At 37.8% G+C, this 23,826-nt stretch overlaps 1 protein-coding gene across 7 annotated transcripts in view; it reads left to right on the top strand.

The window, feature by feature from the left end:
- Positions 1 to 948: 948 nt before the first annotated feature.
- The window catches only part of RYR3 (ryanodine receptor 3), a 223,905-nt gene continuing 201,027 nt past the window's right edge, over positions 949 to 23,826 (top strand). For 6 of the 7 annotated variants that reach the window (XM_061463371.1, XM_061463372.1, XM_061463370.1 and 3 more), the window contains exon 1: positions 949 to 1,212. In XM_061463371.1, the coding sequence (XP_061319355.1) occupies positions 1,162 to 1,212 (51 nt within the window). In that variant the 5' untranslated portion in view covers positions 949 to 1,161. The remainder of the gene's footprint in view (positions 1,213 to 23,826) is intronic. The other variant, XM_061463377.1, reaches the window with a different exon arrangement.

The raw sequence follows: 23,826 nt of genomic DNA, 5'->3' as shown, positions 1-23,826 counted from the left end.
ACCTGATGTCATTTTCTTTCAGTCATAGATTAAGTCAATTAAAAAAAAAAAACCAAAACTCAAGACAGCTTCTTGTTTAAAAAAATAGAAATACAAGGCATTATACTTTGTGTAGATGAAACTTTTGATTAAGCGTGTTTCCATAAACAGCCAAATCTCAATCTTGGAGCAGTGGGGAAGTCCTGGAAAAAACCTAGCTATGTCCTGAGGAGATACACATTTCATTATGCTGTAGCAGTTGAATATTTTTCTCATTAAATATATGGGCATAATACCTAGCAGAACAAAACTCTAAGGTATAGAAGTACTATGAAAAGGTTTTGCAAGTTCACTTGACAATTTTAAAAGATGAACTCTAACTGAAATATTTTGCTTATTAGGGCAGGAAATTGTGTCCCAAAACAATGCACAGGCTACTTTGTAAAGCTGAATATCAAACAAAGAAAAATGGAGAGACTTACAGGTGCAGTTCTAAAAAGGTACAAATGAAAGCCCTGCAGTCCTTAGCATGTGTATATACAAATAACATTTATAAAAGGATAGCAGAAATAACTATACATAGTAGGTTCCGATGACTAAGTCATCTTGGAAATCAGATTTGCAGCTGCTTATGCAGAGAAGCAAGAAATGGAAGTTATTGTAAGCAGGCTGAAAATATCTTCTGACAGAATCAGCTTGTTCTGTGATCATCTGATTTACATCCCCATGCTGCACAAATCAGGAGGTTCAGAGTTGCTGAATTTGATACATTTCAGTGCAAAATTGGGTACCTTGATCTGTGAAAATGGAAGTGGGAGCTCCGTTTTCATTAACACTTCACCGCTATTGCTGTTTTGACCAGAGAGTATCTGGGGAAAAATCAACACCTAGTGATGCATATAATGCTTCCTGCAGTACCTTAACAGTAGGGTTTTTTTTTGCCTCCAGGGTAGAGAGAAAAGGAAAAGAATTGCTTCTTAGGAGCTGGGAAAGCAGCGCAGTTGGCTCTGGCAGTGAGGGGGTTGACTGACAGTCTGCAGTGCAGTGGAGTTAGCTGAGCTCCCTATATGGCTGTGGATTAGCTATATGCTAATACTGATAGGAGAAGAGGAGCTGTACAGAGCGCAGTGAGCTGACGGTGGAGGCGATCAGAGTCACAGCAGAGCTGACTCCTCAAGAGCCATGGCTGAAGGGGGTGAAGGAGGAGAGGATGAAATACAGTTCCTACGAACTGTAAGTATCTGCTTTTTATAGGTCATGTAATACATGATTTTATGTCTCATGTCTATTCCTTTCCTGTTGTATTAAAAATGAAGTATTTCTGTGCTGAGCTTTGCCAAATGGGAGAATTGATTTAGTCAGTGGGAAAAAATAAAGCAAGAATATGAGCTTTAATAGCATCAAGCAGTCTCAGTGTGTTCTTCCCTGAATTTGCTCAATAGCCAGTTTGGTTTAAGGAGACCTATTTCCGCTGTAATCCTCTGTGTTTGAAGCGTCCTCGTCAACTTTGTACTTGGGTTTCTAAATGTAGCATGCCAAATATCTGACCTCTGAAACTTCTGTCTAGGTTAAATTTCACTGGCATTAACAGAAGCTTTGCAGATAGGAGAGCCTTAAAATGATGAATAAACCAAGCAAGCCTTTGATGACCTCTTCTGATAAACACAGAATGCACACTTGTGTGTAGGGAATACCAACAGATGTTGAAGTTGAGACTTTGCAAATGTTTGGGGTCTCTTCTCTGCTTAAAAGAAGCTTATTTTAAAAGGAGATAAGGATTTCTTTGGGAAGGAGTGTTAATTAGTGAAATAGTGTTTGCCTGGTGTAACTTGCTATAAAGAGCCCTCACACCATTCTTTCCTAAAGCTTTACGCAAATCTGGTATGACAACTGATTTGGACTTTTAAGCAAGTAGTGGTCATGCATTAATTTTTGGGAAGAGGATACGATCTTTTTCATGTGTCATCTTGTGTCTCTCATTATTTTTACCCTGCATGACTAAGAGTTTGTTGTTGTGTAACTAGCATGAAAAAAGGTGCTGCTGCTGTGTGTATTCCATGCTCTTTCATGCTACCTTTACTTTTCATTTATTACAAATAATGTTCCAGAAGCAGAATCCTCTAGAGTTGATACAGCTTTAAAAGGACGAGTCTCTAAAATACAACATGCTAAGTGTCCAAAATAGAAAATTACAAGGCTCATTTCTGGGAGGCTGGGAATATACATTTTTGGGAATTAAAGGTTGGAGAGTGGTGATGGTTGCTGCTGTTTATGTAGATTATTTAGGTTTGATGAAGTGTCATTAGCACCTTTAAGCCTAGGAGAATTTCAGGGAGGGGAGAGAAATGGATAATTACAACAAAGTGTTCTTTCCAACATTCCTTAACTTCACTTTCTAGAGGTACCTATATTACATAATTTAGTAGGTTACTCAGCCTTTAGGAGGCAAGAGCTTTAAATGTCCTTCATCCTTTCACTTTTTAAGATGTTGCCTTGACCGAACAGTCTTCCTCAATGATGAAGGGATAAGCTTTTCCTATTCGTAGGTAGCCTGTGTGTGCTACATGAGATGGCAATTTCTGCTGCTGTGACCCATTCTTTCTAGAAGAACTCTATAGCACTTCTTCCCAATGGGTGAAATAAAGCACTAAATAGGAGGGGATCAAAAATGGGAACAGCAAAAGTGAGACTATGCAGATGTGTTCCTTCTACTTGGTGCTAGAAAATCTTTTAGAGGGGAAAAAAAAATGACTAGATTTCTGTCATTGAAGTCCCAGCTTCTCCTTGCTGTGAACAATCATATCAATTACTGCTGTCTCTTTCCCATTATAAGTTCTTTCACCTTTGTGAAGAAGGGATCAATTGTTGTTTTGCAATATATGGAGAAAGGAATGATTTATTAGGTATTGAGAACTACAGTGATGTTAAGCTTTTAGTAATTAGTACTTAGAGCTTTTATTATTGCTTAAAAAGTTTGTACATACAAATATGAAGTACAGTATATTTTTACATCTTTACAACTTTTTCAGTGAAATTGTTGATCAGTCAGGATCTTCTTCAGATAAAATGTTTTCTGGGAATTTGGCTTGCTAGTGAATGTTTCCCAGGCTTGTGTAGCAGGATATTCCTTTGAAATTGTTGATCTCCATACTCCTTATTTTTGTGTCTGTAGACTGAAGAATGTTTTAGGCTCTTAGAGATAACTCTTTCTTGGTGAGATATAAAATAAGATCCAAAAATATCTTTCAGTATTTTTTGAAGGAGCAAGACAATTAACTCTTACAAGCCTAGTAAAATTAATTTTTGCTTCCTTAAAGGGAAACTTTGCATTTGTCCCCCATTTTTTGTTGGTTATGAAGTGTTTTTTCTTCTGGATTTAAATTGCTGTTTAGTTTTGTACATCATTTTTAGGCTCTCTGCTTATTTGGAAAGGCTGGAAGCTCAGTAACACATAAAAGTGGTACCTGTATTTGCTTTTAGGAAGCAGCGAACTTTATAAAATTTGATGGAAGGCTTTTCGCTATATCACTGTCTGTTCCCAAGGCATTCCTCACATTTGATTAATTTGGCAGCAATGAAAATTACAAAGTCACTTCCATTGTCATCATTTTTGTAGTAGTAGTATGTCTTCAGTGATCATTTCAAGTAAGTCTTAGTTCTTGTGTGAAGTCTTTATGAACAACGATAGCATTTAAAGGAAGGTGTTACTAATAAAGTGTAATTTCATTTATTAATTTTTACCAGCATGAATACAAATAAACAGTTTTTTTTACTTACACTGCTACCTTGCTGCTGTGTCTTAGTTATGAAATCTTGATTTTTTTTTTTTTTTTTTTTTTTTTTTCCTGTGGTAATGTTTGAATTGTTTCTCTAGTCTTCTGGTTGATGGTTTTCATTTGGATTTGATCCTGGATATTCAGTGTACGTGTTCCCACTTGCATATTGTGTATGGAAGGGAGAAGCAAAGCACTTGTTATATGTGTGTAATATGCAATCCTGCTATCTTTTATTTCTTGCCCTGGTAATGTTTGTTCTACTTTTACTAATCGGCTACAGATATAGCAGGTGGACAGTGAAGACTTAAATCATTATTAGTCAGAGGAGAAAGCTGATTTCTCTCTATCAAAATGAAGATAGCTGACTTAGGGATGCACTTCTAAAGGTCTTGACATTATAGGCTGCTGCCGTTGAAGATCAGATGTTGTTTGGGCTGTTTCCCTGATACCTTCCTTACGTTTTGTTTAGCATGGGTTTATAGAATAAACTGTAAATCTATTTTTTCTTTCAGGGACATAGAGCATGTTCATGGATAGATTGTACAACATTGCATGTTATATTATAGCTAATGATAGTACATATATGTATGATGTATGTATACACATTATATATACATATACATGAGATATATACAAGACATGTAATTATATGTAATGAGGTCTGTTTTTGCAAGCTGCTTCATATTAGCCCTGTCTACACCAGTTACACGAAGCAGCATTGCACTACATGAACTCAGCGTCATGCTTTACCCCTCTTTCTTTCTACAGCTTAAACTAAAAAAAAAATGCTATTTCAGAAAGAAATCACTGCATGTATCACAATAGTATACAGTGTATTGTTACAAAACAATTGCAAGATTGAATATAGTCATGATCCCTTTAATTAGTAAAATAGATATGACTAACTCCTTGTCAGTTTATTTTTCTTTATGTTTTCTTTTTTAGTTTTGGTTTTTTTTTTGGGTATTGGTGTCAGTGCAGGTCTAGTGAAATAATATCAAATTTGTTACAATCAAGCAAAGTTCTTCAAGTCTTCAACCTTAGAATGTTATTGAGTTAAAAGCCTTTTTAATAGGATTTGAGACCAAGCAATAATAATACAAGCATACATTTCCCTATTTTCTCTTAGCCCTACTGGTGGCTGTTGTGGGGATCTGTCCTCTGCTCAAGCTCTGCCTTGTGGTGTCTGAAGGGGGATTAATATCTTTGTCAATAAACAGCAAGTTTGCTAGTAATGTTCCAACGTTTTTGTGGAATGCAGCAAGTGGGTTGCCTGATCTCTGTGCCTTGTTTCTAATCCCCTACCATGCTAACTGGGTATGATTCATATTGAAATCCAGCTGTGAATATTGCTTCTTTCTCAGTTCCCATGGCAGTGCTGTGACCAGACAGCCAAATGCTGCCAGGTGTGTTAGATACAGATTCCAAAAACTAAAACAGAGTGGTGGGCAGAGAGGATAAGAAAAGGAAATTTGTTATGCAGTTATTTAGAATATATTTAATTCAATCACAGGACACTAATTTTAAAGTCATGTGTTTATTGACCTCTTTCATGAAATAAGGATTTTGCAAATGGCACTTCATAATAGTGCAGATATATAATAAACACAGACTTCTGTAGACCGTAAAATTATCATCTCAGTGGCTGTGCTCGTCAGCCATTGTGCACCTGCTGTCAGTCAAGCTCTGTCTTAGCAGATGTGGTTCAACTGTAAATAGGAGCTGATGGCCAGTCTGTCAGTCAGGTAAGCTCAAGTTTCCAGTGCCCTTTTTTGGCACTTCATGTCTGTAGTGGGGTGTGGCAGCTTCAGTCAGTACAAGCAGTGGCAGAGACAACAACAACATAAGGTGAAAGATTCAGTAGTAACATTAGGTTTGTTCCTTCTACTGGGCTTTTATCCAAATAAGCAAGTGCTAGTTCCTCAGTAAGATGAGTAGTCAGCACACGCCTGAGCTGTTTTTAGTCCACAACAAACATCTCTGTCAGTCTTGAGCATTTCAGCTACTTTGGCATTTAACTGGGTTCTCCAATACCTTGTACCAGAAAATCAACTTCCTTTACCCAACTGAAACAGCTTTAATTCTCTCCAATAACAACATAAGATGAAAGAACTGTAACTGAAATAAAATCCTTTATAAATCACTTGTACAAACAACAGAGTTTCAACTTGGTGACTTGAAACAACTGTTTAGCAGAAGATGCAGAACTAATTTAAACACTAAAGATTTAACATGCTTTCAAATTTCATCAGCAGTACCATGTACAAGCGGGAGTGCAAGGATAATCAAGCTTAGAATATATACTAAAATGCCTTGGATGAGTCACTAAAATGCTTAAGGCCAAATGACTTCCATCTCCCAAGACTTCCCCTGAAGTTCAACTGTATTGTCTCATCTTTTCTGTATATGGAGGATGCCCAGAAGACCTATACACCTGGTACATATTAAGGATATTTACTGTCAATACTTAGTAGAATTCAGAAGCTGTTTGATAATGTGTAAAAATGTTGATACAGTCAGTGCAGTCACTTATCATTTTGATTTAAACAAACTAAAACAAAACAAATAAAAAACCAAACCAACCAACCATCCAAACAAAAAACCTTCCCAAACTGTCAGTATTACATACTCCATGCTGCTAGCATAACCTTCTTCTGAAATGCATATCCATTTCTATTGCACTTTCCAAAAGATCAAAATCAATAGACTCTATAGTTGATGTGTAGCCAAAGGTGGGAAAGGTAGACTTTACAGTTTGGAAGACCTCAGTCTGGTCATGCATGTCATGCCTGCATTTGTTGCCACTGGAAAACTTTTTTGTGAAGAACATTTACAGGACAAAAGATTCTTTGCTGCATATATGTTCACCATCACAGGATTAAGTGTTAATGGGGATTAATAAGATTTGATTTCCTGATCAGTTACTATGTATGGGAAGCGATTCTATTTATAATGTATGTCAAACCTTCATTTAAAAATTTGCATTTTTATCTTATGTGCATTTATGTACATTGCAATTAATAAGGAGTGTTTTTTTAAAAATGCACAGAATAATAGTAACTTTCAAATTTGCAGACCCTAAACATTTTCTGTGTCAGTTGCTATAGACTGTATTTGAAACTCCTTACTTGCTTTCTTTGTAAGGTTGTGCAGATCTCTTGGAAATAGTCCTGCCTGAATAATTTATAATTCAGCCTTCATCATCTTCATTTATTTTAGTTACTTTATTACTATCCCTAGAAATAGCTGTAGGTAACGTGGTATAGGTGAAGTTACAGGGAATGGCTCATGGTGACTAGTGCTTCTGATGGCTGAATCACTATGCATATTTATCTATTTATTTATTTTTACACAATGTAACAAAAATGAGCTTTCAAAAATATTGAGAGTTTGCTTACTATGCTGCATTTATACGTCTATGCTTATAATGGTTGTACTTCTAGAAGTTCTTAAAACTCTCTCCGATACTTTGATTTTTATACAGATGGAAGATTTGGTTGCTTTTTACATACATAATGAAATCGACTATGATAGGACATACAAAAAGAAGTTTCAGTAATATGTGTTAATATAATGTGTTTTACAAGAGAAGGAAAATTCAGCAACTACTGTAGGACTGATTTTCTACTCTTGTAGTTTTGAAGCAGCACTTTTAGGCAGCACTGAAAAGATAAACTTACGGGGCTGGCCAAAGTTTGTTTCATAGTAGTGAATATAATGGTGTTACTGGAGAAGGGTATAGAATGTGTGATTATATAATCTTTACCAGTGATGTGAACATTCTGCCATCATTACTTCAGTTTAATGTGTGAAATAGTAAGAGCTTAGTATATCAAACTTGTCTTGATGAAGAGCTGCTTTACTTTACTCACACAAATCAGCCTGAGTTTCAGAATTGTTTCAGTTAGGTATTTTGGCCCTATTCTCCTCTATGTGCAGCTCTTCTCTATGGTGTGCTCTTAGGATTGTTTACGAGCAGCACATAGCAGCTACTAAACCAGCTAGACAGAAACTAATGGTGAGGTCTAAAACAACTTGGTGTGGTGTTTGTTGTAAATATTGCTTGAACAGCCAGATTGTTCTTCCAGGATAAAATACAATCTAATCATTGAGTTGTTACAAAATTTGGAGTTTCCTCAAGGAGGTAAAAAGTAAATTATCACCTGCAAATATGGGTTTCCACCTAAGAAATTATATTGATACTGTTAAATATTTTCCTTTGTTAAGGAAGAGAATTTTATCAGAAGATGAAATAGTTTTCTTATTCTGGCTTTTAGTCAATTTTGCTTTGAAATGCCACAATTTGATGAGTCATGTGAATGCCCTAGGTAGGTAGACTAACTGAAGGTAAGTTACAGAAGCTGTCATTAATGACCTTTTAATGTTAACCAGAGGATAGTTCCCATTTCTTGTCATACAACTGCATAAGCAGTAAGCTGTAAAGTTGTATCCACTGGTGCCTTGTTGAGAAAACTTCTTTGAGAGAACCTGTTATTAGGAAGTATGGTCTTTATGATTAAAGTGAAATTCAGGAAGCTTGATGGTATGGAAGATTTTAGATTTATTTTGAGCATGTAATTTTCATTTCATGATCAAAGTTTGGTTTTGTTAGAAAGACTTACACATTTTTATTTGCCAGGGATCTTCCCAAGTCAGCCTCTTTTAAGGTTGACCTTAGGCTTAAATAACATCATTGTCTAAACAGAGGCCTGTATATAAAGCTAAACTTGCCAATTACAGTGGTAATATGACCTTTCCTATCCTTGCCAATATGAATAACATTTAAAATCATAAATCAGAACAGTCTAAAAGGGTTAAATATGTCCACTACAACATAAAAAAAAAAGGTTGGGGGGGGAGGGGTGCCAAAATCTTCAAGAAAAAAAAAAGGCCAAAAGATGATAGTGGTGATATTCTGTTATAGGTAATGTGTGACATCAGTAGAATGTTTCTAGTATTGTTTAGAAAATTAAACACACAATTGCATAACTGCGTCATGCGTTCATGAAATCTAATTTTATCCTAATCCTTTTACTACTTTTATCTTTCACATCAGTCTTTATTTTCTTTGATTATCTAAAAAAAACAGACAGAGCAGTAATAATAGTAGCCAATAATAACATGGGAGCTGCTGGAAGATTATCCTGAACTTGGGCTACTTCCAGGCAACATCAGTTAACAGTATCCAACCTCTTTATTTTTGTGCATCCCTTGAATCTCCAGCACCTATTGCTTTAGGGAAACACCCTATCAACTAGCTGTGTAATTTAGCTATCTCAAAACACCAGATACTGACTTCAGTGTACTGTTTTCATATAATTTCTTGAACCAGACATTTTCACAGTAAACTGGAGACTGCAGTTTTTACAACAGAAGTTACTTAGCTATTCCTCTCAAGGGCAGCTGCAGAGGACAAAAGCAAAGACAAAGCTGTTATTTACTGAAAAGTAGGTATATTGTATAAACAAAAGTATATGATGTGAGCTTTTAGCAGTGCTGAGTTGGCCCCCATCAGATCATGTTGCTGCCCAGGTGCTTTTTTCTTTGGTAGTTGATGTGGCATCTCGAAGGTAACATATCCTTTTTCGTTCAAGCAGAATGAAATGTAGTCAGGGTTCTTAGTACACAACCTTCATTTGGTTTCTTTAAATGGCTGTAGGTTCTGTACTTACTCATACTGATCAGGTGCAAGGTTACTGATTTGGTTGTAGGATAACTGTGCATTGATTGTATAAGCATTTTGGGGGGATACACAAGGTGAAGAGTTACAATGCAGAAATGCTGCCTTATACAATGTTGGGCAATGTGCTGATGTCCTAAAATAGAGGTATGAAGCAATGGCAACACCTGCTTCTTCCCAAGTATTTCTTCTCCTGTTACAATATTATATGTGTATAGCAATTGCTGGTTACTTTCTGTCTAGTACGTGCATGGTTTGCATGGCTCTTGTGTGCTTGGATCTCTGGCTGCAGGCCTTGGCTTCAGTTATTTTCAAATTAGTGTAATAGTAACCTCTAGAACTTGATGAAATGTTACAGCTATGTGTAAGGGTCAGTCCTTGGTAGGTACATGTGATGAAAGTGTACTGTTGGTAAACAGTACTTAGTTGGAAGGCAAATGTGCTAGATGTGAAAGCTTGCAAATTCAAAGAGGGGGAACTGACTTGGTTGAACAACCAAAAGTAATCAGAAATTTAGTTTATATGTTTATATAAATACTTGATTGTGAGAAAATGAAGCAACATTAATGAAGTAGAACAACCACTTCTTATGTTACACTGAGCAGTATTAATTTCAGTCCAATGATCTAATGATGGCTGGACTTGAGATAATTATCTCAAACCATCTCAAGTGAACCATGATTAAAACCTGGGATTTAGCCTAAGCAGTACACTCTGAAGGACTCTATTGTGCTTACTTACATTAACACAACAGTTTGAAGAAGAACAGCTGCAAATGTTAATGCCTAGTACCTGTGATTGAACTGTGATTGAGCACTAATATATAGACTGTCTTGGCAACCAACTTTTTTTTTTTAATATCTATCTATCTATCTATCTATCTATCTATCTATCTATCTATCTATCTATCTATCTATCTATGAATGATTTTCATTTAAAAATTGGCAATACTGTTGCATCCAGGCAAGGGCTAGGGTTTACAAGGTGCTGTACAAACACAAGAAAACAGTATGTTTTCTGATACAAAGTGCTTACGTTGATGGACAGGGTGCGGATGAGTACACAAGGAAAACAAGACTTCACTAAGTATGAAAAGTATTAAATCATAACACAATTTAAATGTTGCACTGCAAAATGAAGGTGTTAAATAAAATTTTAATAGTAATAAAAACCTAAACAAATAAAACCAGAAAAGAGGTAGTGGCTTATGGCTACCAAAATAAATAAATAAATTTGAATATTTTGTACATGGACATTTGTGATTAGTACCAGAAATTTGTCGGACATGGGAATTTGCTTAATTGAAGGGATTGCTGCTAAAGGAGGGATGAGTAGCAAGTTATTAAATATGACGATAAGGACAAGATGCAGTTATCCCACAGAGGTGGATTGATTTTTTTTTTTTTTTTGTTAATTTTTGTGACAAGAACAATAGCAATACTATAGCTGGTTTTTGGTTTTGTTTTTTTTTTTTAAAAGGAAACAACCCCAAACACCCCCTCCCCCCCCAAAAAAAATAAAATTAGAAAAAACAGTAGTATTGGGTGGACTTGACTAGGGAGACAAAGAATCTTTATATTCATTCACTGTGACTATGCATTAGCAGTAAATATTTACAAAGAGAGATTAGAAAGATGGAAAGAGACAGAAGCTGAGACACCAGTTTAATACTCGTTTCTGCTTCAGCTCTACTTGAAGCTGTGAAAGCCAGAGTGAGAACAGCTGTCCTTCTGTCTCTTGTTCCTTGAGTTCATAAAAAAAAATCAAGAAATTGTAAGAAATGGCAAGATTTTCATTCATTTTGACATGCATAACTTGCCAAAATTCAGGGTCTTAAAAGGCATTTGCTTGCTCTTGATGGAAAATTATGTGTAAGTAGGTGTTTTTTGTGGAAAAGAAAAACTTCAAAGTGGAATCTACATTAAAAAATGAGCAAGGCCCCATCTCCTTGATTACAGAAGGAATGTAGCAAATGGATAAAGATACTTTGCTGAGAACACTGACATTCTTCTGTCATTACTCCTCCAAGTTCATCTTCTTAGGTTATTTTTCAGACTTGTGAAGTCACTAAGACTTTCCAGTCATTCTGCTTGTTTGCTGTCTCTGCCTTATTTTTACCTCACAGCATACATCTGAAGTATCTTTGCTTATATTAGTCTTGCATTTGCTTTCGTTTCATGTGGAAATATTTATTTATGTATTAGCAGCGTAGAACTGGAAAGAACTTTTAGAGTCATTGAATCATTTTGGACTGATGTTCAATTGAAAACCTAATTTGGCTACTGCTTTTATCAAAGTAGCAACCCATTGATCTAGTAATCTTTCTTCAGTTTTTCATCTTAAATGTATTTATCTATTTCTAAGTTTATTTTTTTATGTGTACAGTGTCACCTGTCAATATAGCTACAAGAAAGAATTCTGTTCCCTCTCCAGTTTTGCCTTTTCTGAAATAAATAACCTGAGTTTGTTTAGCTTAATATGACTGGATTTTTGGTTTCCTCACAGTTTTGTTTTTTCTTGTTTATACTCCTGCTTGCTGAGTCTCCCTTACTCACAGGTGACAACCAGTTCTTGGACAGTGAATAATGTTTTCCTTTTCCTTGGCCAGGACTTGCTCACCTTTCATAGCAAGGCCATACTGACATATTCTAAAGAATATAAATTCAACCTAGAGATCAACCTAAAAAGAGACAATATACCCTTTTTTAAATCCTTTTATGATAGCTGCAAAGTCTATGACTATGCTAGTAAATGGTATAGCTGCAGTCAATTCTCCAGCCTTGAGGCAAAGTGGAAGCATGCAGTTTTATGTGCATATAGCTCAACTGATTCCACAGGGTGACCTTATTTGTACTGCCTTTTGAGAACAGTCCCTAACTTCTTTGGTACCCCGAGTCATGCAGTCACTCTCTGTACTGTTTTAGAGAAAGTAGTGAAATGTCACATACCTAAGTAGTCAGTAGTATATATATATTGGTATGAGTTAGAGGAGTATCATACTGCTTTTGATTTTCTTATATGTATTATTTTTTTATGGTTACATTTCTCTTCAGTATCACGTTTTAGTTTTGAAGGAAGTAGAATTTTAGTTGAGAAAGACGGAATATCCTTTCTCCTTATAACATCATAGAGAAGAATCATAGAAGCATTTAGGTTGGAGAAGACCTTTAAGTCTGTGTCCTTAACTGCCACATCTACACCTCTTAAATACCTCCAGGGATGGCCACACAACCACTTCCCTGGGCATCCTGTTCCAATGCTTGACAACCCTTTCAGAGAAGAAATGTTTCCTAATATCCAATCTAAGCCTTCCCTAGTGGAACTTGAGGCTGTTTTCTCTTGTCTTATCACTTCTTGCTTAGGAGAAGAGACCAACAACCACTTTGCTACAACCTGTTGTAGACAGTAATAAAGTCTCCCCTGAGCTTCATTTTCTCCAGACTGAACAACTCCAGTCCTCTGAGCTGCTCTTTGTAAGGCTTGTTCTCCAGACCCTTCACCAGCTTCATTGCCATTCTTTGGACATGCTCCAGCACCTCAATGTTTCTCTTGTAGTGAGGAGCCCAGAACTGAACACGGTGAGCAACCTCACTAGTGCTGAGTACAGGGGCACAACCACTTCCTTAGTCCTGCTGCCCATGCTATTTCTGACACAAGCCAGGATGCTGTTGGCCTTTTTGGCCACCTGGGAGCATTGCCAGCTCATATTCAGCAGGCTGTCAACCAGCACCCCCAGGTTCTTTTCCACTGGGCAGCTTTCCAGCCATTCTGCCCCAAGCCTGTAGCGTTGCATGGGGTTGTTGTGGACCAAGTGCAGGACCTGACATTTAGCCTTGTTGATCCTTGTAAAACTGGCTTTGGCCCATCAATCCAGCCTGTCCATATCCCGCTCTAGAACCTTCCTATCCTCCAGTAGATCAACACTCCCACCCAACATGGACTTGTCTGCAAATTTAGTAAGGGTTCACTCAATCCCGTTATCCAGATCATGGATAAGGATATCAGATAGGGCTGAGCCCTGGCAAACAGCACTAGTGATCAGCCACCAACTTGATTTAACTCCATTCATCACAGCTCTTTGGGCTAAGTCATCCAGCCAGTTTTTTACCCAGTTAAGTGTATACCAGTCCAGGCATGTACCAGTATACCCTCTGAGATTGAATTTGATGGCAGAAAGTCTTTAGTGCCAAGTCAGGAAGAAGAATTTAGGAATAGTGCTGTAGCTTATCTGTAGGCCAGAACTCGCCAAATCAGGCTTACAGTCTTAGCTGGATTTCTGCCACTGAGAGTGCTGTCCTGAGGTAGAGCAGGAAGGGCATTTCTGACCATTGAGTATTTATCCTGGAATCATAGAATAGTTAGGGTTGGAAGGGACTTTAAGACCATCTAGTTCCAACTCCCCTGCATCACACTACACCATGTCACTCAAGGCTCTGTCCAACCTGGCTTTGAATACTGCCAGAGATGGAGCATTCAGAACTTCCTTGGGCAACACATTCCAGTGCCTCACCACCCTCACAATAAAGAACTTCTTTATATCTAACCTAAACTTTCCCTGTTTCAGTTTTAACCCATTACCCCTTGTCCTATCACTACAGTCCATCATGAAGGGTCCCTCCCCAGCATCCTTATAGGCCCCCTTCAGATACTGGAAGGCTGCTATGAGGTCTCCACGCAGCCTTCTCTTCTCCAGGCTGAACAGCCCCAACTTTCTCAGCCTATCTTTGTATGGGAGGTCCCCCCCCCCGCCCCCCGGGACTTTTTCCAACAGTTCCATGTCCTTTTTATGTTGAGGACACCAGAACTGCACACAATACTCCAGGTGAGGTGTCACAAGAGCAGAGTAGAGGGGCAGGATCACCTCCTTCAACCTGCTGGTCACGCTCCTTTTGATGCAGCCCAGGGTACGGTTGGCTTTCTGGGCTGCAAGCACACACTGAAGCCGGCTCATGTTCATTTTCTCTTCGACCAACACCCCCAAGTCCTTCTCCTCCCTATCTGTAGCTGTGAACTAGAACTAGCAGAACTACAGCTAACTGCTATACTGTTTTTTCCATGATTGAGTGATAGCTTGCTTCTGCAATTATAAAATAGTTTATACTAAAGATTTCCCAGAAAACTTGACTGTGTCCTTACCACCGTGGCATTAGAGCTGAGAAATCCTCATTTCTTGGAGTATGTATTAATGTTATGAATGAATACATTTTATGAAAGTGTCTTGCCTGCCTACTGAGAAGTAATTTTTATAGCTGTAATTCTTTTGGGCATGGGATGCCATTCATATTACCAAATTCAACAGTACAAATGCAGTCCCTAAAAAGAAGGGGAAAGATTGATGTCAGAATTCCATTGTCTTTCTTTGGTTTTTGTTTTTTTTTTTTTATATTACAGTTAAACCATGCCCCTCAATTTACTTGGAACCATTGTTGACAATAAGTAATTATATTAATATGGTGAATCTTGCATTGCACAAGAAACTTATCTTCAGATCTCAGGCAAAGATTACTAAATTAGAAAAGCTGTGGCTGGAATACTTGGTTAAAGCCTGTAAAAATCCCTCCCCTGAGCTTCCACTTAGAGGTAGAATTTAAGTGACCTAATAAAGCCTGAAAGTGGTGCAGTGTCATTTATTTGGCTGCCTGTGTGCTTCCAACAAATGTTTCAAAATGCTGTAATTTTTTTTTCCTGTGGGAGTCTTAGCTCCATGGTAACCATATCCAGTTTAACTCTTACGGAATCTTGTCACCGCAGAGAAACCCTCTTATCTAATGATTAAATCAACTCCAGTTTCCTTTCAACAGACTGCCTTTCCTTCCCACCTCTTTCCCTAAGCAAAGTTTTGTCAAGTATGAATGCAAATGTTACTCTATTTTATGATATTATCATGTCAGAATAATTCTTTCTGTTTTCTTCCTGAACAAGCAGAGAAAAAACAGTGAGGACAAAGGAATGCCAAGATAATGAGTCAGACTGTATTCTCACAATTTGCAGGACCAGTACCATTACCACATTTGGAGGTCAGGACATAGGAAACAAAGTATAATGAGTATGGAAATGTTCTTGCATGAAATAATGCTGAAGTAATTGTGACCTTTAGAAAAGAAACAGTGCTGTAACAGAGGTAATCGGTAAATTACATAGGAGTACCTTGAATCTGTTTCATAGTATTAGATAAATTTTGAAGGTGAAAGATGACAATTTCCATTCTAAAAATTGTATTGATTTAAATGTCTCATGTTCAGAAAGAATTAAACACTAGAGGATATGGGTTTTATATTAAGAAATGAACAAGGAGTTCTGCACCTTAGTACACGAGAAATAAAGTAACCTCTATACATTCGAAGATATAGGAGGAAGTTTCCAGAAAAATGTTTTTCAGGTTTGCATGGTAATTTGTGGAGTGTACAAGGAAAGAGAAGGTTGTTTGTGAATATTTTCTACGTCCCTCAGAACAACAGGGTTCACTATAAATCAGTGACATGTCAGTAGCTAGACCAGTAATCTGAATGCTGCTGATATGATTTGATCCAAAACCTAATGATACATATTTTTGTGAATTTCAGTTATTTTCAGTTAGCTGTCCGTGTATAACCAAGGAGAGAAAGTTCTGTGTGGTCTTGAAGTCTGATGCCTGGTGCATACTCAATATAGATGTAATTTTTTTTTCTATATACCTCTTCTCTCATAAGCAGATAGCATTTTGGCAATCTACAAAGGCATTAAATTCTAATTGGTCCTTCTGTCTACACTTCCAGGTTACAATCATTGTACTATTGCTTAGTCATTATAAGGCAGCCATACTGAAATACTAACGACTTGCCTTGAGACGTTCTCGTCTGTTGAAATGAACTTACGTGCCACTGCTTTGATATGAGTCACAGTGGATATATTTTTTTTACTCTTTTTTTAGTTGTTATTCAGAATTACTATTTTTTTTTTCTGCTTAGTTGAAGGCATAACTATGAAAAAATAGCACAGCTTGAAAATGATACGTTTTATTATAGCTGAAGTTGTTTTGTTACTTGCTTGTATCTTCAGAGACTTTAATGGTACTACTACATATATTACTCTGCATACAGCATTTTTAAAGAATGTCTCATTTCTGTGGACCTGAATGTTACTAAACCCAAAAATTATTTCTTTAAATTATTGGTTGTCTTTGTCCCATGTTGCATGCAAAATACTGTCAGAAATCATGGCTCCTCTTCTATCCGAAATTCTTAGCTAGGAAAACGTGGTGTATAATTTCTACAATGGTAACACCATTTTGTTAGTAAAGTCAAATCAATGCAGCTTGTCTTGTAGGACTTGAAATAAACTGATGAACAGAGTAGGAGTCAGAAATAACACATTTGAGGGAAGTTGTGGATACAGCCTTAGGACCATGTGTATATATTTTTCGCACTTAACATATGAATTAAATTTATTCTATATTCTCTGTGGCTACCACTGGCCAAAAGTGTGCAGATTAACTTCACAGAAGCAAGCTGTAGTTTATTTTTATTATTTTTGAAAATCTTGTAGGGTCTTGTGTTTCATTAACTAAATGAAAAAGTAATTTTATTAACTAAACCATGATTTTTTAACTAAATATGTAGTTTTATTAACTAAAATATTTTTGTCCTAAGTACTCGGAGTACGCTCTCTAAAACAGGGGGAAGCACAATTTTAAAGGCTGGTAATGTTTGGAAAGGATCTATGTTCAGGTGATGCAAGAGAGTCTTTTTGTTGTTTTTGCTATGCAGTTATGAATGCTAATTACTTGTTAAACAAAAAAAAAAAAAGACATTTTAATAGCTATAATCTCTCTATTTTTTAGTGTGCTAAATTGTTTTTTAAGCTATCCTTTCAGACCTTTTCAAAAACTTTTCTCTGGATTAAAATGTCAGTGTGACATGCAAAATCAAATTTCCCCTGCCTCTTTTAGGCACAATTACTGTTATTTCTACTGATGATATACAGTAGTTTGACTTTTTTTCATTTCCTTTCTTTTTTTGTGTGTGTAAAGTGTTGCTAATCAGAGTTCATTGGTTAAAAAATTAACATAATCAGAAATTTCTTCTTAGCCACTGTGATTAGTCTTTATTCAGTGTTTTACCTGAAAGTGATGAGTTCTTCATGTCTTAATGTGTGTGACAACACATTACTACTGTTCAGTGAGACAAATTGTCTTCTGTAAATATTTTCAGGCATACAGGGAGAAAATTGAGACCAGTGGGTTTATTGCCTCTTTTTTTTTTTCTTTTCTGAGTACTAACATATATACAAATATCATATATATGATATTTGTGTCTCAAAATTGGGTATCTGTTACTTTAGCATACTAGAATAAATAATAAATGAACATCTGATTTCTTGCAGTATTTTCTTAAGTGAACTGATGGTTTTATTTAAAATTATTAAAGCATCAAAGAAAAGGAGGAAAGAAAAGGAAAATATTAAGTCTTCGGAGTAATAATTTTTTAATTCCCTTTAAAAAAAACTCAAACATACCTTTAAGAGATTCTGCTTAAATAAGACAGCTTTGCTCAGTTTTTTTTCTTTCAGAATAACTGAAGCAATAAGTAAATATCTAGCTACATATCTTTTTTTATAGAGATTAGTATTAGGTGATTTCTTCTTCTGTCTCAGATGACCCATAATCCGCAATAGATTTGCAAGTCCTATCACTTCCTGCCTCAACCCTAATTCACCAATTTATCTGTCTAATTCAGAACAGAAAATTCAATTCATTCACCTGTATGTATTTTGTCAGTTGCTTATTTCTTCTTTCGTTTTTGTTTTTCCATGTAATGATATCAAAGAGTTGTAGCCTTGAACCAACATTTGATTATAGTTGGTGTGCTAGAATCTCAGACCATGAAGGTGATCTTAATTCAGGTCACTAATCTCACATGTGTCTCATAAATAGTTCTTGTAACATTAATCAAACATGGCATGATAACATTTAACATAATTCAAATAATACAATATCTTGATTATGAAATTGTATTGAATATTATCTCTTTTGTGCTTTATTTAGTTTTAAAGACAAGGAGTCTGAGGTCTAGGAAATACATCACTTAGAAGATAGCAAGCTGAAAAGAGTAGAACATTAACATCCTTGACCATTTCAAATCTAGAAAAGAGTTTTATTAAGAAAAAGTATTGAATAAAAATATAGTTAAGAAAAAAGCATTGAAATTAAAATATGAGATTAGCACTTAAATTGTGGAGAGACACAAAATTATGTACTTTCTGTTCAAAAAGCAGAAAAGTGCCAATCAGGTCACTGAATTTGTGCTTAGACAAATAAAAGTAGTGTGTATTGTCAAGTTTCCCTGCAAGGAAGAAGACACAGAAACAAAAGCTTGTAGGAACAAGGGAGGCAGGAGTCTCTTCAAATGCAAACCAGTTCTGGCCTCTTTTTGCCAAGTTTGTTGTTCATATTGAGACTAGCCAGTTCAGTTTTGAGATGCTGAGGTTGAGATGTTTAATCAAAACCGTGAGGAGAAGCACTTCATTTGGGAGGTGGGCTTTATTTTAAGTTCTCAGCATATGTTATCCAGTGCAGGGTGAAATGCATCTCGGGAGAAAGCATTTTATACTCTTTTTTAATGAAGAAAGATTAACAGGAAGGCAGCTGGAGTAATGAACGGCTGATTCATCTGAATGTGCTAAGATCTATGAAATGCACATTTTTCCCAGATGTGGGGTTTAGATGTGGCTTACGTGAACAAAGTAGCTGTGAATGTTTATCTTAATAATCATATAATGTTCACCAGAGATACATATAGAATACTTGAACTGTAGATTATACTCATGCTAATGGTGTAATTAGTCTCCCAGAAGCATGCTATGCTACTGCAAGTGTTTAAATAAAATGTATAGCAAGGTCTCCTCAGCAATTTCAGGCTTCACAAATCTAAATGCCGATTTTTTATTGTTGTCCTAAACTCTGTCCAGTTAATGTGATGCATTTAAAAATAAAACCCATTTTAGAAATGGGAGTTATTTATATAAATGACATAATCACCATGAAATTGTAGTGCTAGCTATAGACTCTATGGCCACAGTAGACCCTGTGTTACTTAATTTTGTCATCTTTTATCAATGATGAGAGTTGTTCCTTTAATTTAAAATTAGTTTTGTTTGGAGTTATTAATTCTGAAATTATTATATTTAGAAAATACAACTTTTCCAGTATGCTGTAGAATCATCAAAGAGTCTTCTTACACTTGATGTTAAACAAGTGACAAGCTACTCATGCAAAAAGAAATCTGATGTCCCAACTACTGTTACATGGAATTGGAAAGATCAGAAAGTCTCTGTAAGGAAGTTTTCTCAGGCTTGCGTTAGAAGATTAGTCTAGATCTTTCCAACATTCACAGCTGCATTTTTTTGTGCTGATTTTTACATGTTAATCCATGTCCAACCTTAATGGAACTTACAGAAGTATTTACATATTCTTAGTGTCTGGGTGGCTGTATAACCCTTTAAATTTTTCTGTGTATAAAGAATGCTTTATGTAATTCATTTAGTAAATTTGATTGCATTTTGACTCGCAGTTGGCTAAAAACCTTTAGCAGCAATTTTATGTTAACAATTTTATTTTCTGCAGTAAACTTTTATTTGTACTTTACTATGTAATTTGGAGCTTCATGTACAGAACTGCTGCTTTCTGTACTTTGTTCTGATTTTTCTTGGTGGCTTACAAAAGCTAGTGCTAATAAAATTAGTTTGATGTGAAAATAATGCAACAGTGTATTAACTAATGGGTATCCCAGCTATTCTTGCAGTATAACCAAAAATGCTTGAGGGTTTTGTGTTTATATGCTGTGTAGGATTTCTACTAAGGGTAAGGAAAAGACTCAATTTTGCACCGATAATCATCAAGCCTGTGATTGGTTTCAATGTAAGCTAGCAATACATGTCCTTCATCATATGATGAAGGTATATGAAGTCTGGTCATCATACACCATAGTCTTTAGTGATTGTATGCTATATGATGCAAAATTGTTATATACCATAGTGTTTCAGTGTCACAACTCAGCTATGGAGAAAACATTAAGAACTAGGAAGCTCTAATACAATAGTATCTTAGAAGTATTCCTTGTTTCTACAGATGGCTGCAAATAAAATCTGCTTTTTTAGAGAGCTGAATTTGTTAACAATTTCAAGATCGTTATTTCAATGCAGGCTATTTGTACATTTGTGTATAATCTTAAGTGTATTATAATGCTATGTATAACAGACTTCCCCAATTATTATTTATAATAAATTATAAATAAGCCTACTGATAAACAATACAAAGCACTGATATTATGTGTAAGCTCTACTCTTCACTGTTTTGTGTGATTTGGGCAAAAAAGTAAGTATATTTTAGTCTTTTCACTTAGCAAGGTATTGTGTATGTGTCGTGGTTTAAACCCAGTCAGGCAACTCGTTCACTCACTCCCTCCCAGTGAGTGATGCCGGGCTGACAACAATCGAGCCCCCCCCCCCCAACCGGGGCTCCCCCTTCCCCGCTCCTGGAGGAATGGGGAGGAGGATCGAAAGAGTGCAACTCCTACGGGTTGAGACAAGAACAGTCCAGCAGCCAATGTACAACACAAATCACCACCGCTACTACCAACTACAACAATGATAACAGAAAATAACAAGGGAAGAGGATACAATACCACTGGCCAAGAAACGAGTCCGACCCAGAAGCCCGTGTCCTTCTGGGTAACTCCCAGTTACCCCCCCCCACCCCGGGCATGACTTGCTGTGGTATGGAATACCTCCCTGGCTAGCCCGGGTCAGGCGCCCCGTCTCTGCTTCCTCACAGCTTCCCCTCCTCCCTGGCAGAGCGTGAGCCTCACAAAGTCCTTGGTCAGGGTAAACATCACTTAGCAACAACCGAAAACATCGGCTTCACCAACACTGTTCCCAGGCTGGAAGTCAAAACACAGCACTGCACCAGCTACCACAAAGGAAAAACATGACTGCTACTGCTGAACCCAGGACATTATCCACCCCTTATTCCATACCATTCACATCGTGCTCAGATCCCACATTTTCAATACACCATCGCTCTCCCACATATATACATCCATATACATACAGAACAAGAGGAAAAAATCATTTTCTTAGTGCATGGACCAATCCCTATAATGCTGCCGAGTCCATTTGGTCCATGATGTTCAAAGTTCATTCTCTGTTGGGATGATGGTTGGAGGGAAGTCAGGGCCAGTCGCTGGTGACCTGGAGACATCTAGTTGATGGGCTATAAAAGTATTACACAGCAGGCAACAGCATACAATTGAGTTCACTGGCTGTTTTCCCCTAAAATCAAATCCCCTTGAGGTATACATCGGACTTCCCCATCTTCCCGCATTACCCACCAAGTATATCCAGGTCCCTGAGCAAAAGCAATCCCACGAGCGGGTTTGCCTTTACCTGAAGCAGGAATAACCCAGACTGTCTTCCCCAGCAAATTCTTCATATGCACCACGGGAACTTTGTCCCCCTCTACAATATGTAAGAGTTCTGACTGAGCTGGGCCAGCCCTGTTGGCAGATCCTCTGGTGTTGACCAACCAGGTGGCCTTTGGTAAGTGTGTATCCCAATGCTTGAAAGTTCCCCCACCCATTGCTCTCCGTGCAGTTTTTAACAGCCCATTGTACCGTTCGATTTTCCCAGAGGCTGGTGCATGGTAGGGGATGTGATATACCCACTCAATGCCATGCTCTTTGGCCCAAACGTCTATAAGGTTATTCCGGAAATGAGTCCCATTGTCTGACTCAGTTCTCTCTGGGGTGCCGTGTCGCCACAAAATCTGTTTCTCAAGGCCCAGGATAGTGTTCCGGGCAGTGGCATGGGGCAGAGCGTATGTTTCCAGCCACCCGGTGGTTGCTTCCACCATGGTAAGCATATGGCGCTTGCCTTGGCGGGTTGGTGGCAGTGTGATATAGTCAATCTGCCAGGCTTCCCCATATTTATACTTCAACCATTGTCCTCCATACCAAAGAGGCTTTAACCGCTTGGCTTGTTTAATTGCAGCACGTTTCACACTCATGAATAACCTGGGCAATAGTGTCCATTGTTAAGTCCACCCCTCGATCACGGGCCCATCTATATGTTGCATCTCTGCTCTGATGGCCTGAAGTGTCATGGGCCCACCGGGCCAAAAATAATTCACCTTTATGTTGCCAATCTAAGTCCATCTGAGCCACTTCAATCTTAGCCGCTTTATCCACTTGTTGGTTGTTCTGGTGTTCCTCAGTGGCCCGACTCTTGGGTACGTGGGCATCTACATGACGTACCTTCACCACCAGGTTCTGCACCAGGGCAGCAATATCTTTCCACAGTGCAGCAGCCCAGATGGGTTTACCTCTGCGTTGCCAGTTGCTCTCCATCCATTGCTTCAACCACCCCCACAGGGCATTTGCCACCATCCATGAGTCAGTATAGAGATAAAGTACTGGCCACTTTTCTCATTCAGCAATGTCCAGGGCCAGCTGGATGGCTTTCACCTCGGCAAACTGACTCGATTCACCCTCCATCAGTTTCTGCAACTTGTCGTCTAGGACTCCATACAGCTGCCTTCCATCTCCGATGCTTTCCCACAATACGGCAAGAGACATCAGTAAACAAGGCATACTGCTTTTCACTTTCTGACAGTTTATTATATGGTGGGGCCTCTTCAGCACGCACCACCTCCTCCTTTTGTGACATTCCGAAATCTTTGCCCTCTGGCCAGTCCATGATGACTTCTAGAATGCCTGGACGACTGAGATTTCCTGTTTGAGTTCGTTGTGTAATTAGTGCAGCCCATTTACTCCATGTAGCATCAGTTGCATGATGTGTAGAGGAGACCCTGCCTTTGAACATCCAGCCCAGCACGGGCAGCCGGGGTGCCAGGAGGAGCTGTGCTTCAGTGCCAGTCACTTCCGAAGCAGCTCGAACCCCTTCATAGGCTGCCAGTATCTCTTTCTCAGTTGGGGTATAGCTGGCCTCAGATCCTTTGTATCCCCGACTCCAAAAGCCGAGGGGTCGACCTCGAGTCTCCCCTGGAGCTTTCTGCCAGAGGCTCCAGGTAGGACCGTTCTCCCCAGCTGCAGTGTACAGTACATTTTTTACATCTGGCCCGGTCCGGACTGGTCCAAGGGCTACTGCATGAACTCTCTCGCGTTTAATTTGCTCAAAGGCTTGTTGCTGCTAAGGGCCCCATTGAAAATCATTCTTCTTCCGTGTCACATGATAGAGAGGGCTTACAATCGAACTGTAATTTGGGATGTGCGTTCTCCAGAACCCCACAGCACCCAAGAAAGCTTGCGTTTCTTTCTTATTAGCTGGGGCAGACATTGCTGTTATCTTGTTGATCACATCTGTGGGGATCTGTCTACGTCCATCTTGCCATTTTATTCC

This window comes from Pezoporus flaviventris, unplaced genomic scaffold (genome assembly GCF_033815535.1).
Source record: "Pezoporus flaviventris isolate CSIRO_AGI_PZ_B2104156 unplaced genomic scaffold, CSIRO_AGI_Pfla_v1 ptg000036l, whole genome shotgun sequence".
NCBI classification, from domain to species: Eukaryota; Metazoa; Chordata; class Aves; order Psittaciformes; family Psittacidae; genus Pezoporus; species Pezoporus flaviventris.
Note: the sequence above shows the minus strand (reverse complement) of the source record. Positions and strands in the feature narration are given on the sequence as shown.